The 15,796-nt window shown below is 45.5% G+C and overlaps 1 protein-coding gene across 2 annotated transcripts in view; it reads right to left on the bottom strand.

Moving 5' to 3' along the window:
- ABTB3 (ankyrin repeat and BTB domain containing 3) overlaps positions 1 to 15,796 on the bottom strand; it is a 177,978-nt gene that overhangs the window by 106,026 nt on the left and 56,156 nt on the right. Inside the window, exon 3 of one of the 2 annotated variants that reach the window (XM_074164098.1) lies at positions 12,287 to 12,297. The exons of the other annotated variant lie outside the window; for it this stretch is intronic. Coding sequence (XP_074020199.1) covers positions 12,287 to 12,297 — 11 coding nt within the window. The remainder of the gene's footprint in view (positions 1 to 12,286; positions 12,298 to 15,796) is intronic. 2 annotated transcript variants of the gene reach the window in all.

Below are 15,796 nucleotides of genomic sequence, written 5' to 3'. Positions count from 1 at the left end.
CCGCAGATCTCTCTGATACCCACAGCTGCTGGAACTGCAGCTACTGGAGAGACAATGGGCTGAACTGAGGCTTCTGCCAGCCAAGCCCGCTGATGCAGAGACTTGTACCACCTTGAACGTTGACAGAGGATTGTTTCACTATTACTCACTCTCCAGGAGAGATGTAGAGACCCAGAAACATTCTAATTATTTGGATACTGTTCCAAATCCAAATGGTGTTTGAAATATTGTCTCCGTTCTAGTATAATCAGCAATCTGTGTATTTTTGTCCAACTGTACACCAGGTTGATTCAGAGGTGTTAATTTCAGCAAGGAACCCACTCAGGTTCTTTATACTCAAGGAAATATCAAGCCCTGGATCTCAACAACCACTACATTGCATCTGTCAGTGTTAGAGACAACATGATTTTCCCCGAGTCATTATGTTTTGCGTTGTCATTAATAAAGTCGATGTCAGTTTTCAGGCACTAGATGAAATGGGGAAGACTGGTGTCCGCTTCTACAAACTCCTCAAGGGGCCCTGGGCAAAGCATCTGTGTGAATCTCCGATCTCCTCCCATCCCTCATCTGCCCACAAAGATACTGGGCTTGCAGGGAAAGGAGCTGGTCTTCTGAATGCAAAAAATGCGCCTACCATAATGCAACCAGCAGCAGTGGGACCTTCTGGATAATACTTTAATAGAATCAGCGATAGTCACGGTAGCACCTAGATTCAGTTGGCAGATAGGCTATTTTCAGTGCTACTCCCCAGGTACAAGTCAACACCACAGCAGTTTATCCCAGCATCCCAAATGCTGATGGCTCAAGTAAAACCCACTTGTGCTCTGGCTGTGAACTTGCTAAGGCAAATCTTCCTTTTCACAAACATATCTCTGTCACTAAGGGCGTGTTTAAATTCTGCAGTAATCTTTGCATGAATTTACCAATGTACAGAAGACTGTACCTTCCTTTTCTTTCAGGCCAAGCACCTTCAGTGCTATTAACCCCCTTGCCAATTAAGGATAACAGTGCTGAAAGAGGTGTTTGCACACTAGACTATGTATTTACACCGAGTTGTCTGCACACACATGTAGCTGTTACACTGCGCAGCACGGCACGGAGCGCTCACGTCCCCTCGGGCACTGCACAGCCCTTCACACTGTCTGCAGCAATATTAGTTCAGCCTTCACAATGTGACGGGGAGGTCACCCCACCGCCTCAATGGTGAACCTGGAGGGTAATGCATGCCACCCCTGTCACAGCAACACTCCTACGTGTCTCCAGAGCAAAAACTCACGCCGGCTGGGATGGTTTCAGTGGCTTTACTCTCCCCTTCCCATCTCTGCCACGCACCAGATGTGGGAGCTGGGCTGTGGTGGCTCAGGACCATACAGCATAGCCAGGGACATGGGCATGGGGGACACAGGGGCTGCGCTCCTCCTTCACTGCAGGTTCCCCCTGCCCCGGTCCCATCCAACAAACAGCTCGACAGGCTCCAGCGGGGTTGCCTGCAGCATTAAACATGTACGGGATGGAGCCCTTGTTCCGAATGTCCACCAACCCTTTGCTGTGTTTACTGCTTGCTAGAGGCTGCACAAGAAACGCTGCTTCACCTCCCCTGCTTTCAGCACCCACAGATCTCCTCGCCTCCACTCCCAGGTTTCAGACCCAAAAGGTGTTGAGTAATTGGGCTCTCATCCAGGACAATGCTTAAGGCACCCTCCTTGAACTCTCTGACGCTATTCGCACCTTAGGAGCTTAAAGGCTTTGTCGGGTCAACGCTGCCACTCTGACACAGGTACACCTCTTCACCACCATCCCTGCAAACACAAGCAAGGGGCACTGCTCCCCCACTCACGTGCACAGGCACATCCCTGTCCTTCCAAAGCACAAAGCCAAACAAAGAGCTGCCCGCCTGCAAACATCCCCGAGAGGAGGAACCACATGTGGCAGATGCTACTGCATTGCTTAATGCATCATTTAAAGCCTTTCGGGGACTGTACCGCTGTGATGAGTAATTTGGCTAGAATATTGTCCAGAGACCATACTGTGTGGATTAGGGCACTTGGAAGGTCACTAGCTGGGTCAAAAGCAAGAAAGCCCTGCTAAAACCAGAGCTTACCATCAGCATAGATCCTGCAACGAGAATGAGAGCAGAAACAGGCTCTGCAACACCGAAACATTTAATTCTGTCACTGCTGAGCATCCTTGCATATAGCCTATGTATAAAACACGCTGCAGATCTGCCTGTCGGAAAGCAGAGGCTGGCAGCACGCTGTCTGTTTGCATCCATGTCCGACCCCAGCTTCGACTGCTCTGCCAGATGGGCTGGGTACGAATTCAAATGCAAGGAGGTTGGCCATCACGAACCACAGTCTCCACCACCAGCACCTTTCCCTTGCCCTACGGCGATGCAAACGTCACATCTGAAAATGAGAGGAGACAGTCTTAACTCGTCTTCAACAAAAAAGAGTCTCAGGTCAGCAAGGACGGCAACTGCTCGAGTGCAGCCTTGATTTACACAGCTGCAAACTCCGGCCACATATGAACCCAGGCAGAAAGGCAAGTTCATGAATTATGAACAAATATGGTGTGCCAAAACACATCAATCATCATCAGCCACAGACAAGTCAAGCACCATCAATTCCTATTGTTGACATTTGCACAAAACTTATACAAACAATCAATCGAATCGCATGGCTGACTGGAAAAGGAGATGTCGGGTTTATGTCATTTAACACTGGACTTTTCACTGAATGCGAAATGCTGAAAGACCTTAAAATAAATCTGACGGAGAGTCAGTGCTCCAGTCAGAAGTCAGATAAACAGCCTTTGCCTGCTGGAGAAAATAGATGAATTTACTCGTTAATTCTTTCCTTTAGCACTGCTGGTGAAAGCTAGGTCAGTAGCTGCCTCCCTAAACACATGAAAACCTGAAAAGTTTGTTTTACTCAGCAGAAAACCTGCACTCTCCTCCCAAGGAAGAGCATGAGAGAAAAAGCTATGAACATGAACAATTCTAACTAGGTGGAGAATGTTTTAAATCAATACGATAAGGCTGTATAGAGGAGCCCCAGGCTGCAGGCTGGCATTCCTAAAAGTAGTGGGACAAACAATATTTTCATGAGGTTTTTTTTAGAGAAAAAACTTGCTTATTGGTATGTCGTCTTTAAATTACTACCATCAGCCATTAGACATCAATCAGCCTCCTAGTTTCCTTCATTTTAGGACTACTGATTGTTGTATTAGGACAGCTTGCAAAATGATCTAGTGTCGCACTTTTTGTGCCATGGCTGAGCTGCAGAGCTTCCAGCACTCTCCTTTCTCAGGCAGGAACAAGTATTTCCTGAAAGCATGTTCTGAGCAGAGTGCTTTGAAAGAAGAGGAAACTTCTGTGGTTTTCTTTCTCAACTGCCGCACAAAAAAGGACTTCCTTGCTTTTGAAATTAAAAGGGAACACATACGATCCAGATAGTGGGGCAGCCTTTGCTATAAACACAAGGTGAATGCAGCTCTTGTTCTACAGGGTGTACGGTTACCGATAACGGTTTTTCTTGAAGGCTTTTTTTTTTTTAAAAAAAAAAAAATTGCTGTCGTTCATTTGCCAGAAAACTTTTTTGCTCCATGCCTCAGATCTGTCATCGCAGCATGTGCCAACGCAAAAGCAAACCGTTTCTGCAAGACCAGAGGGTGGAACGGGCAACCATCTCAGGGAGACGCGTGAATCTCACCACCCCGCAGAGCATCCCGAAACCACCCCCCAACCCTGAGCAAGGAGATGTGCTGCTGTCAGAGCAATCCCGCCGTGTGGCCACAAGGCAGGTACATTCAAGTGGGAACGAGCACATGGGTGTAAAAGTCTCGATGAGATAAGAGAGCATCTCTACTATTTGGCTCCTCAGCCAGCACTCCTCTCCCCTTCCACTATACACGTACAAAATTGGGTGCCAATTCAGCCAAGCACAAAAGCACGCACTTACATTTCAGATGGTAAAAACTGATTATAGTCACACTGCAAGTATTATTGTTGTTGTTAAGGGGAGGGGCAGGATTAAATGCAAGCACATTGCTGAATCGATGTCTTGATCTCTTTTTACTTGTATCTAATCCTACGTCTGAGCCAAACAATAAGCCCTTGAGAACAGACAGAAAAAGCACCCTCCTGCAATTTGAAGATATGCCTCGCACAGAAACAGGCACATGAGAAAAGGGTTAACTATTTATGTAACATTGGGTACAACCTCAGGTTTCACTTCACACTTGAGTGAGATTCAGGGCAACTCTAAAAAACACCACACAAACTGTCAGATATTCTCCCTCTCTCTGGGAAAAATAAAAAGGTGGGAGTTGGGGGAAGGTGAGGGAGCTGCATATGCTGGATGGAGCTGCATGATAGGGTAGCGTTTCTGAGGTCGGGATGAGGCCCCAGGAGCCTCCCAGTTTCCCGGTGCCACTCTGCGGCAGCCACAGGACTGGACTGTTCCCCACCTGCTGCCCTCCAGCCCCGGCTCTAGGCTGCCCAGAGACTCTCCTCTTGGTGGCTGTGCCTTTCAGCATCCCCCTTCGTTTCTGGGCCAGTGGTTCTGCGCGGCAAACAGAAGATGCCAACAGCATCTCCAAGACTTTTCTTTTCCCTGGGTTGTGGGACCTGGCGGCATCACTGTCTGTGAAAGCAGAGCCTGCCCTTCCTCTGCTATGGTGCCAACTGCTGAAAGAAGGGCTCCAGAGTCAGGATCTTTCAAAAAAAAAAAAAAAAAATCTTATCTGAAGGGGCAGAAAAGCTTGACTGACTGAGCAGTTAAACCACAGGCATCCCCAGCCACTGCGAGGAGGAGGGGGAAGAAGAAGAGTTCTGTGAGCCCTGTGGGACACAGAGAGCAGCTCTTTGTTGCGCGGAGCTGGGTGCAAGCAAGTAATTAGTGCGTTCTGAGGTCGATATACTGCAATTGATTTTCCTCTCACTTACTGATGTAAACTGGGAATAATTCCACCACAGTTGATGTAAACATTTAGTATAAAATTGGTTTAAGTTGGAAAAGCTCTGGGTTGACTTTGTCACTGTATTGGAAAGCCAGTTTCAAAAGAATAGTCTTTATTTCCTTGTAACTATGTCTACATCGATAAAATTGCCATGATTATCTTTATTTGTTCTAATGCTATTGCTCAAGTTCAGACTATAATAGAAAGGGCTTTCAAGTCAAAATCCAAAGGCCCAGGAAAATCCACAAGCTTCCTTCTCATGTGCCACAAGCTTTTTTCTGCAGAACACCCAGGGTGAAGGCGTCACCAGCTGCAGTGTACCCAGCACCCTGAGCGGTCCTCAGGCACGGACACCGTCTTCTCCACCCTCGGGCTCCTCCCTCAACAGAAGCGGAAGTGCTCCTCTTATTTTCTCTAAGGATAGTTGGAGAGATTCCTTTTTGTGCATGAAAGGGGATTTCTTTCTGCTTAAGGTGCAGCCTCGCCAACACCCACATCCCATAAAGCAAGAGCTGGTGTTTCCTACTAGCTCTAAGGAAAGCATAGATTCTTTGCCACGCTTCAAAAAAAAAAAAAAAAAAAAAAGAGGAAAATTGCTGGCTTATGTCATATATGAAAGGCAACTTGCCACACCAGGACCCAATGCTTGCTTTTTGCTGTGTGTTCATGTGGGATATACCAACACTGTGCTCAGAGAAGCTCAGAGCCATGCAGGGGTCCTGCAGTGAGGGACACGGAGGGGCACTCACAGAGACCGTGGCAGCGGGTCACCCTGCAGAACCAGGATTTGACAAAGCTCAGGTTTAACAAGCAGCACACACACCCCCCCCCCCCCCCAAAGGAGGAGAGGAATTTTCTAAGACACTCTGGAATAAAATGAGAAAAACTTCTTGCCATACTTGGAAAAGGAGACGGTAGCTTTTCCCGCCTGCTGCTGAGCAGAGCCGGGGCAGCTCCGTCATGTGATGCCCCAAGCGAGGGGCTGCCTGCTCTGTGCAAACATTGTGCCTCCCGTGGCTCAGATTTATCCTCCTGGAAATTTACCCTCAGGTGCTCCTGTCAAAAGTTTACGTCCACAGTTTTGCCATCAGAAAGAGATTTGTTCTCCAGAGGTTTCTAAAGCTAGCTGCTATCTTCTCCAAGATTACAGACAACAGATGATGATGATACTTAATAATATTATTGTTATCATCATCATTATCATTTAAGTAAACCTGTCCAATGCCTGAAGAAGACAGAACACAAAGCCTGAGCTCTTTATTTGGGTCAAGTTTCTCTTGGTTTAAACAAGTACATAAAAGCACAACAATGCTATCAAATGCAGATAGAAAGCTTAGCAAAACATTAGATTCTCCCACCAATTATTATCTCTCAGTAAGCCAACATCTGTGGGATCACTCCTGGGCCTTTTAATTTAGCACGTCTTCTAATTAAGGAAAGATTAACTGTACTTCCAATAATTGCTTCTCCTTCCTCTGTCAGGCTCAGGCTTCTGTCTTTCTGCAGAGCCCCCAGGGAGGGCGAACTAAGTGAAAACATGACACCACAACCCCTCTCCCACCTGCAGGCACCAGCTCCACCACAGCCCCAGCTCTCCTGGAAAGCGTCTTCTTGAGCATCTTTAGCTGAGTCCCGAGCAAGACGACAGCTGGAAGAGCGTGCTTGTTTTCCAAACACTCTTCTCCCTGAAACTCAGGGGAAGAGCCCTGAAGGCTTCACTTCTTCTCACAGAGCTGGGGATGAGGGGTCATTGTCCATCTGTCTGTAGCACAGAGATTGAAGACAGACAGGATGCACAGGCAGGGCTGCCTGACACCTCCCCGCAGTGCCAGCACACAGCAGCTCCGGTAGGTGCGCTGCTTATTTCTTGTTTAATCTTGTGTTTGGGAAAGGTTTTACCATAGACAGCTCTGGCTTCAACCAGTGCTAAATGCTACTCATTTGGTGTGTTTAAGAATGTTATTAAGAGAAATTCAAAGAACACCCCAGGAAAACTGCTTATGAAGACGGGGCTTTTGATTCACTGGGTCCTGAAGCATAGCCCTGAGCTCCCCAAATTACTGCCTCCGCACCCCACTCCATACACCATGTGCGGCTGCTGAGGCTGGTATCTGCCCACCTACTTCTTGTGCTAGATGAGTAGGTCATTCCCCCCCTGCCCACGCTGTCAAAGGGCTGTGAGCACATCTGCTCAGCTCAGCCTGCACCCGTGCAGCTTTTTGGCAGCCCTCCATCCCACTCGGTTACTCCCAAGTTCACCGAGATGCCAGGAAGCACATAGAGCTTAGGAGGATGGGGCAAGGCAGGGTTGGGAAACCTCCTAACTGCAAACAAGGAGCCAGAGCCTGGATGCTGGGAGCAGCTGTGTGCCCGGTCAGGCGTTCATGCTCATACAGTAAAAGCACAGCAGCTACAACAGCTGCACAAGAAAAGGCTTTAGTAGGCTCACTCCTACCTAAACCGGCTGCGCTCTAACCCACAGGCCAACATGCAGGCTGGGCTCTGCCTGCAGTGGTGCACGGCCCCAGCGTGGGCATCCCCTCACTGCAAGGACATCAGGTCTTCCTCAGACCAAGGTGTGAACTGCTCTTCAACTACCTCCCCATCACCAGTGGCCCCCTCAGGCTCACGGCCGCCCTACCTCCACCACTGAACTCTGCAGAGTGTACCATTTTCTGAGACAAGCAATAGTAAGCCAAAATGAAGAAACATATTCAAAACTTTTTTCTTCATATGGCTTACTACCAAACCAGTGGCTAACCAGCCCAGGAATACTAATTTTCCCAGCAGAAGGAATGTGAACAAGTCGCCTCACCCTCTGCCATATCAAGTTTGAGATCCATAATCATCACTTACTACACTGAGAGCAATGGACCAAAGGCGTATTCTCATGAAAACTCATCAAAATGAGCAATATGCCCATTCCAAACACTCAAGAGAATTTGATATTGGACAATTTTTTAACTACTCCAGAAAATAAACTCACTCACTCTCTCTTCTGCAGACTGCTTTTCCACAGGGCAGAGAGGGTTCACATCGGATCTGCTGCAGATTTTGGGTTTGAAACCAGTGCACTCACTGGTCGTAGATCTCACGTTTGCAACCCCATGAAATACTACCTTCTCCCTGACACCCACCAGTCTCCTCCCCTTCCCATTTGAAGTGAAACGGTTTGATTTAGTGACTTCACCTCATGTCTGCACGCGGCAAACCTAGCGTGACATACCTCCTGGGCAAGGCAAGCGCTAAGTCACAGCAATAACAAAGGTGGGCTGTGAATCATTCCTGTCCTATGTGGAACAAGACTTTACTTCGCCTTTTTTTCCTCCTCCACCCACCGTTGCAAAAACAACTCCCAGTATAAGGCGCGAGGCTCAGTATAGCTCTGCTGCCGGCAGGGCCAGTCCTCCAGCACAAATTACCTTTGCTCACAGACAACGCTCTGCAAAGAGAAGTTTCCTCACGACAGTTTATAATCCATCTTTCCAGGCGGTCTCCTTGCAAAGCTGAAGTACAAGCCTTTTGCACGTGGGAAAACAGCACTGCTTGTATGCAGATAGCTCCTAAATATGGCATTTTAATTAAGGGCTGAATCATGTTCCAGCTTGTGTAGTAACAGCGTGTAAAATAATCCCTTTAAACACTCGCTGGCAATACCTACCCCAGCGCAGCAGCAGGACAGGGAGAGGGAGGCTCCGCACCCCCACGGCTCCCCGACACTGACACCTTCTCCTGCCAAAAAGGAGGGGTGTGGGGGCCAGGGCTGGGAAAAAGCAGGGGGTCAGCCCTGTCCCCCAGGCACCCACAGCTGTGCTTTTCATCCAGGGCTGTCCCTGCTGGGCATCACCCCCCAAAAGCTGCTGCACAGAGCCACCTTGCTCCTGGCAGGAAGGGGAGCTGGTCAGGGTGGTCCCAGTCCCACCAGCAACACCACACCACTCCTCATGACTTAAATGAGATAGTCTGGGTGCCTGACAGTTCTGCAGGCATGTGTTTCTAACAGTCATCTCAGCATCCCACTCCATAGGGACTGACAAGCCTCTTCTAAAAAAAAAAAAAAAAAAAACACAAAACAACCACAAAACAAAACACCCCAACAAAACCAAAAAAACCCCAAACCACAAAAACACACACTAAAACCCAACAACCCAACAAAAACCCCACCCCTCCTTTTTTATTTTTTTAAAAAAGGAAAAAAAGAAAAAAGGAGTATTACCAAGGAATGGTAATACTCTCTCTCTCACTTTTTTTTTCTTAATCAAAAAATATTTTGTCTTCATTGTCCAATGCCAGGTGTGAATAACATCCTTTAACATTTGAGAAACCTGAGATTGTTTAAAGGGAAGAGAGTCTGTTTTACCCTACAGGCACAAATTCAGAAGGGCAGGCAAGCCAGCTTCAACCTACACCAGAGTTAAGTGTGGCCGTGAACAGCATCACCTGTGCCCAGGGCATCACCTGCAGCAGTGCTGGCTGACCCTGAGGTCGGTACCTTACTTATTTTTTGAATGAGAAGGAAAAAAAGAAAGGCTTGTCTTACCTTATGACTACAGCCACAGAGCCTGGGGCCTTCATCACACACACATTAAAGTTGGTGAATTCATACTTACAGGGCAATTTTCATCTTCTTACTCTGCTCAAAGCAGAATGACTCCTCCTCTCTATCCCTCAGCAACTCCTACTCCCCAAGACCTAAATCAACCTCTCCAATTTTTTTTTTTATTTTTTTTTTTTCCCCAACCTTGGAAGTTTGGACTAAAAGACAAAAGGAAATGGTTGACAGAAGAACTAAATATGGAAACATGCAACCTCGTTAATCAACACGAAGAGGTCTCAGACATGAAGAAATTCTGACAAGGGAACTTTACAGACTCTAGTACACAGCTTCAGACACCCTATGTATACGTATATGTCCCTGAATGGTCTCAGGGTGCACACAGCCCACATGCCTGGATTTGGACTCCAAGGTGCCATCCCAGGCCATGCCTCCTCACTTCTCCCACCACTGGACAACCCCAACAGCACATCCCACCCAGCGCTGTAGCAATGACCAGGACAAGATGTGGCAACCCCAGCCACTGCCTATTTCTCTACATGGCCTTTTTCACCTATTTGAACTTGCAACGCAGGAGCAAAGGACAGATTATAAAGCTTTACAGTGGAAATCCATCCCTGAATTGCGGTTATCTCCCTCGCTTTTACCCGTAGCTGGACCAAAACACAGCCATATATAGATCCAAAATCCTAAAACAGGACGAGGGCAAAGGCCATTACAAAGGCCTTGGTGAAGCTGAGCTAAATGCAAGCTTTTATTCTGTGTTATAACATTGCTTTGTCATTCACCGGCGGCCAGGAACGATGCTGCTGCTTCCATCAGAAACTCGCCCCAGTCTGAAAACTGTAAAATTGCAAAATCCTTTCTGTTCTAACCCGCCTGAATACAGCCAAGTTTCACTGTGAGGTTCAATCCATTAGCTGATTAAAAGCTATAGATCATGCTGTCTTGGACACATTCAGGCCATTATGAATAAGACCTGTCAGAAAACCTTCCAGCACAACCAGTATCTTTGAAATTGCTAGGGCTACAGTTAATAAAACTTCACGTTCAATCGTTCTTCAAGCCCTGTTACCAACAGGCAAAGAAATTTATCGTATTCTTTGAAATTACATATTTAAAAATGAGTTACAGGTACAGCAACTTTAATTCCCAAACAAACAAAAAAATATCCCATTGCTGCATGCCAGTGACAGTCTGCTTATGAGAAATGCACAAAAAAAATTTCTCTGATTAATTCCAGATCCAATTTGCAGATTCACTTCCTACAGACTAAGCAAAACTTTGAAGTTTCTCTATAGACAACTTTGTTCATATCCATCTGTTTACTCCCATCACTCCTAAAAAACATTAAAGAAAACATCCCTCTAACCAATGCATCTATTATTGACCACTCTTGAAAGCCATCAGTCCACCAAGAGCAGGATTCAAATTAAGAAAAAAAACCAGAATAAATAACAGAGTTTTTCAGGGTTTGCAAATAAACGCTGACTGCTAAACAGGAGCAGCTCTTTTTCAGCATTGCTACGAGAGCTCTTTCCAAGTCCCCTCCCCATATGCCAGGACTGCCAGGAATAAAGTCCCTGGTATTCAGCGAGCCACTTCCCTCATGCTTAAAATTCAGCTGTGCCACCTAGGGTGGGGTGGGAACCTGCACGCCTCCGGGAGGCCCCACCTCTCCCATGCTAGCCCCGAAATACCACCAGCTGAAGCTAAATTAGGCAAGTCAATTAGGAGAACGCAACCGGGTTTTGAACATCCCTGTCGCCTCTGACATCAGTTCTGTCTTGACAGGGAGAACAAGAAAACCACCGGGTCTCCTCTGCCGGAGTAAATTCCCCCTCATTTCTGTCAACTGAAAACTCAGTCCTTATAAAAGCACTCTATAAACGCACCTGGATATGGCACTGTCTTTTTATTAGTGTCATGGCAAGCCCCCTATTACAGAAGATTTACAAGGCTTCCTAGGGGCACAGCAAACCTTCTCACTCTTTCAAACTTCGTACAATAAATAAGCCAAGATTTTTCATCTTCACATTAAAAGGTATTTAAGCGCTTGTCTTTTAGAGCAGCAAAACTTAAATCTTGTCAAATCGCTAGCTGCTCATTATTTACCTAAACAATTTATCCTTATATGCCTCAAATGATCTTCAAAGAGTCTGTACGGGTTCCCAGTGTATTCAGCATTCATGGCCACGAAACAAATCGTTTATGCAAATATTTTTAGCTCAGTTTTCATTTGCCAGCTAGTTACCATATCCTGATCCCAAGCTCACCAAAGGCAAAAAGAAAGGACTCTGTAATTATTTATGACTCTTTCTTTACCTGCCATTCTGCATGAATGGTACCCTGTGAGTATTTGCAAATGTTCTGTGACCTTGTGAATTATTTTATTGTAGGGCGTAGAAAAGCAGCTTTTCAAAGTGTCAGGGAGTCATTTACAACCTGCATAGTCTGGCAAATGACTTAAGTACAACTCCACACACATATTTGTCTTCTTCACATGGTATTATTTAAAAATGCATGCTTATTGTTAAAACATCCTCCGCTTTCAGAAAAGCAAAAAATACGCAGGGAGGGGAAGAAAAAAAAAAGATTATTCGTAATCGTGGCTACATTTGCTCTCAAGAAAATCTTATCCAACAAAACATTCTTGGTAATAAACAGCAAACAATAAAGGTTATCAGATCTTTTCGTAACAGTAATTATTCCAATTGATGGATCACAGTGAAAATATCTAAAATTGTTTTTTTCTGGTGAAACTCCGATGACGAAGAGAGATGCTTCTCCAGGAAAGGGTTTTAGAGCAAAGCTACAGAATATGAGCAGCATTTATTTACTTTAGAGATGGGAGGGACTTTAGGTGGTTTTAACCCTTTTTCACTCTTCAATTCCTAAAAGCTTTCCAGTGGCACCACGGATGCACAGTTCAGTTGAATGCCAATGAGCTTGCTTTTTTTAGACTCGTTTCTGCAGAGACCTCATAGGTAATCCATTGTAAACTGCCAAATCGAGGTTGAAAATTACTGAGCAAAAGGGTTGGAAGCAAAGCACCCATACAAGCAAATCCCACAGGGACAGGTCAGATAATGGCTGACAACCACAGACATTAAAGGAAAATCCAGAGTTTACCAGAACGCGTGATTTTTTTGACATTTAGACTTTTTGCTCCCCATACCCACGATTTCTATGCATATATTCTGTTACACCCTTGCTGATCACCTGGTGTCATCTGAAACTGGAAAGACAACACAGCATTAATCTCAAAAGGAAACAAAACAAGTGATCATCAATACTCCTAGAAGCCTTCAAAAATAAGAACTCGATTCGTTAGGGCAGCAAGACTGAGAAACAAGGGTATAAGAAATCAATAGAATGGCAACTTGACCGATAGTACCAAGTCTATAAAAGAAAGTTTTCAAGACTCATGAGCTTCAGTCAGTACCAAGTCTATAAAAGAAAGTTTTCAACTCATGAGCTTCAGTCAGCCAAATATGCTCCTTGGTTGAACTCACATACATCTAGCAAACTAGTGTTACTAAAAAAACCCAAATCTCCAAATCTATGCCATCTGCACTTGGAACAAAAAATACAGGTAACTGAAGGAACTACTTGGAAGAGGACAAGAATAATCAAAGGTCTGGACCTGTGAGAGAAGAGTGATCAGATTTGCTCTGAGGTCAGCAAACATCAAAGGTTGCTGCAAATAGAAACGAACTGATTTGTTCTCCACAATGACTGCACAGAACAGGAACTTAGGGGCTCAAATGCAGCAAGATCTAATTTAGGCATTAGGGAAGGTTGTTTTTCCAAATGGTAAAGATAACCCTGGGCAGGTTTGCCTGAGGGAGCCTGTGGAATTTCCCATGTTGAAGACTTTTTACAAACTGAATAGGTAAACTCTGTCAAAAAATGGCGAAGATATCCTACAAGGCATGGTGTAAGGGGGCAGACTTCTGAAATAATTCCCAGAGCTGTTTTTATGGGTATGATAGATGCATATGACAGATTCCTGGTCTGAGAGGTAGTAAACGCCATTACCGAGAACAGAGATCAGGAGTTCCTCCTGTTTGTGGGTTAGGACAGGAAGGACATTAACTGAAGGGTGGAAGGACACCATTTGCTTTCAAAACTCTCGTTGGCTGGTATTGCCCAGGCTCAAGATGGTAAACTAATGAGTCCATTATATAAATGGTTAGCCACAATACATGCATTGCTTGTTTAGTGCTAAACACAGCCATATGAGAGTTAAAAGAACACGAACAAGGTTTTGACAAATACACAATGTGTAGACCCTTCTGTCTCAGTATCTCAAAGCACTTCCACCAGGCTCCCACTGCGGGTGCCGACATCCCTACTTTACACAGAGAGGTGAGGCAGACAGAGTTTAGTTTTCTGCCAGGTTGTCATGATGGGAGGCATGGACACCCCAGACAAAGCATTCACAATCTTCCCATCCTCCCACCACACAGCACTATTTTAACTGTCGTTTGAGATTTCCAGCTGATACAAATCCACTGACTTCTTGATGACTACCTGAGGTCACAGAGCATCTTCCCTAAAATGAAGAATGGCAGGGACTCTAATGGACTGAGAAGTAAGTCACTGGGAGGAAAAATGGGTCTGAAATCATCTGACAGAAGGCTTGAGGTGGCTGCCAGGAGCTTGGCAGGCCCTGGAATTGCATAAGATTCCAGACCCATATATCTGCGTCTTGGGTTTTTCTGCTAAAAATGGGTGGTTGGAAGACTAGAAAGCCACCACTGATGAACACGGGAACCTAGGATATGAGCAATGTTTCAGCCAGCACTGTCTGCCCTCTGTTTTGTAATAGAGGACATTTATTTAAAAAAATTATAAAAAAAAAAAAATTGCCATGTGGGTGTATTTATAAACGAGTTAAGTAACATTTCCACCCAAATCTAATTCTAAAATTACAAGTGTACTTCCAGCTGAAAGGAATGACAGTGCAGTTACCTTTGCAGTAGCATCTGCTCCAAATCCTTGTTCGCATGTTTGCTGTCCCCTATGAACTAGACAATACTGCTCCGGTGCAAATGGAGGCTTGGGAAAGGAGATAACGCCCCAAACCATCATTTCTCAGGCTCACCAAAGACCTGGTACAGATATGATAAACAAACTATTGAAACTCTCTGACAGCGGTCAAAAGGGGAATTTATTCCTTGAGTCTCATTTCCAAGTTTATGAAATATGTTGGACTATAAATCACCCATTGCACACTAACAACACTTGAGAAAGACCTTTTGAACACCAGTTGCCGTAAGTAGCCGGGGTCACTCACTGCCAGCCACAGCTTCCTGCTCATGAGGACTTTTCAGATGACTCCAAGCCACAAGCCTTGTCACCAGAAGCTTTATTTATACTATGCTGAAGAAACACCAAATCAATGTACTGGGTTTGTCAAGGGAACCAAGACTTAGCAGCATGCAACGATGCTCAGCTACAGGCTATTCCTGGAAGACATCACTTGCTCACACTGGGTACCGCTTTCCTACATGGTTTCAAACACAGGTTTCGGCAGGACCCCAAGGAGTGGAGCACATTGGGCACCTTCATTATTCCACTTCTTGGGGTCCTGCTGCAAACACTCACTACATCCAGGTTCCTGCATGCAGCGTGACAACTGTTCATGCAAGCATCCAGCTTTCAGGTCCAGCATTCCTCTCTACAAGAGGACACGATCAATGTCCTCAAACGAGGACAGATCGCAGGCCCATTTTTATCCCTGGTGGTTTGGTCTCTGATGTCTTACCTTATAAGCATGCACACAACATCTTCAGACTAGCCATCTGAAGACATCTTCAATAAGTTTCAATCACTAGATTGCCCACTGAGCTGTTATTTTCCTACCTATCTTAGCTGCTGGAGTAATCTGACAACATGTTTTATTTAAACCTCCTGCAACCTCTTAAGATTTTACCACGTGCTATATTCGGTACAATACAGCCACGAAACATGGGTTTCCCTTAGATACTAACATCAGCTCTTCCTACCCAAGGGATCGCTCCTGCCAACATGGTAAAAGACATTTTCCTGTCAAACCTCTGAATATGGAGACATCAATACTATACTTCAAGGCAGGCCCTGAAGTTTCTGAGCTACTCAAGAGGGAACAGCTGCTTATTAAGAGATTTTTTTCCCCAGGACAAAAAACTTTTTCAAGCTGAGAATTAAATTTAGTTTACGTTTTTGGGATATCTCTGCCGAGTAAGGAGGAAGCTTTACAGGCACAACTAGTAGCAGGGAAACTCAACATGGTAC

The sequence above is a fragment of the Numenius arquata genome, chromosome 2 (assembly GCF_964106895.1).
Source record: "Numenius arquata chromosome 2, bNumArq3.hap1.1, whole genome shotgun sequence".
In the NCBI taxonomy this organism is placed as follows: domain Eukaryota; kingdom Metazoa; phylum Chordata; class Aves; order Charadriiformes; family Scolopacidae; genus Numenius; species Numenius arquata.
Note: the sequence above shows the minus strand (reverse complement) of the source record. Positions and strands in the feature narration are given on the sequence as shown.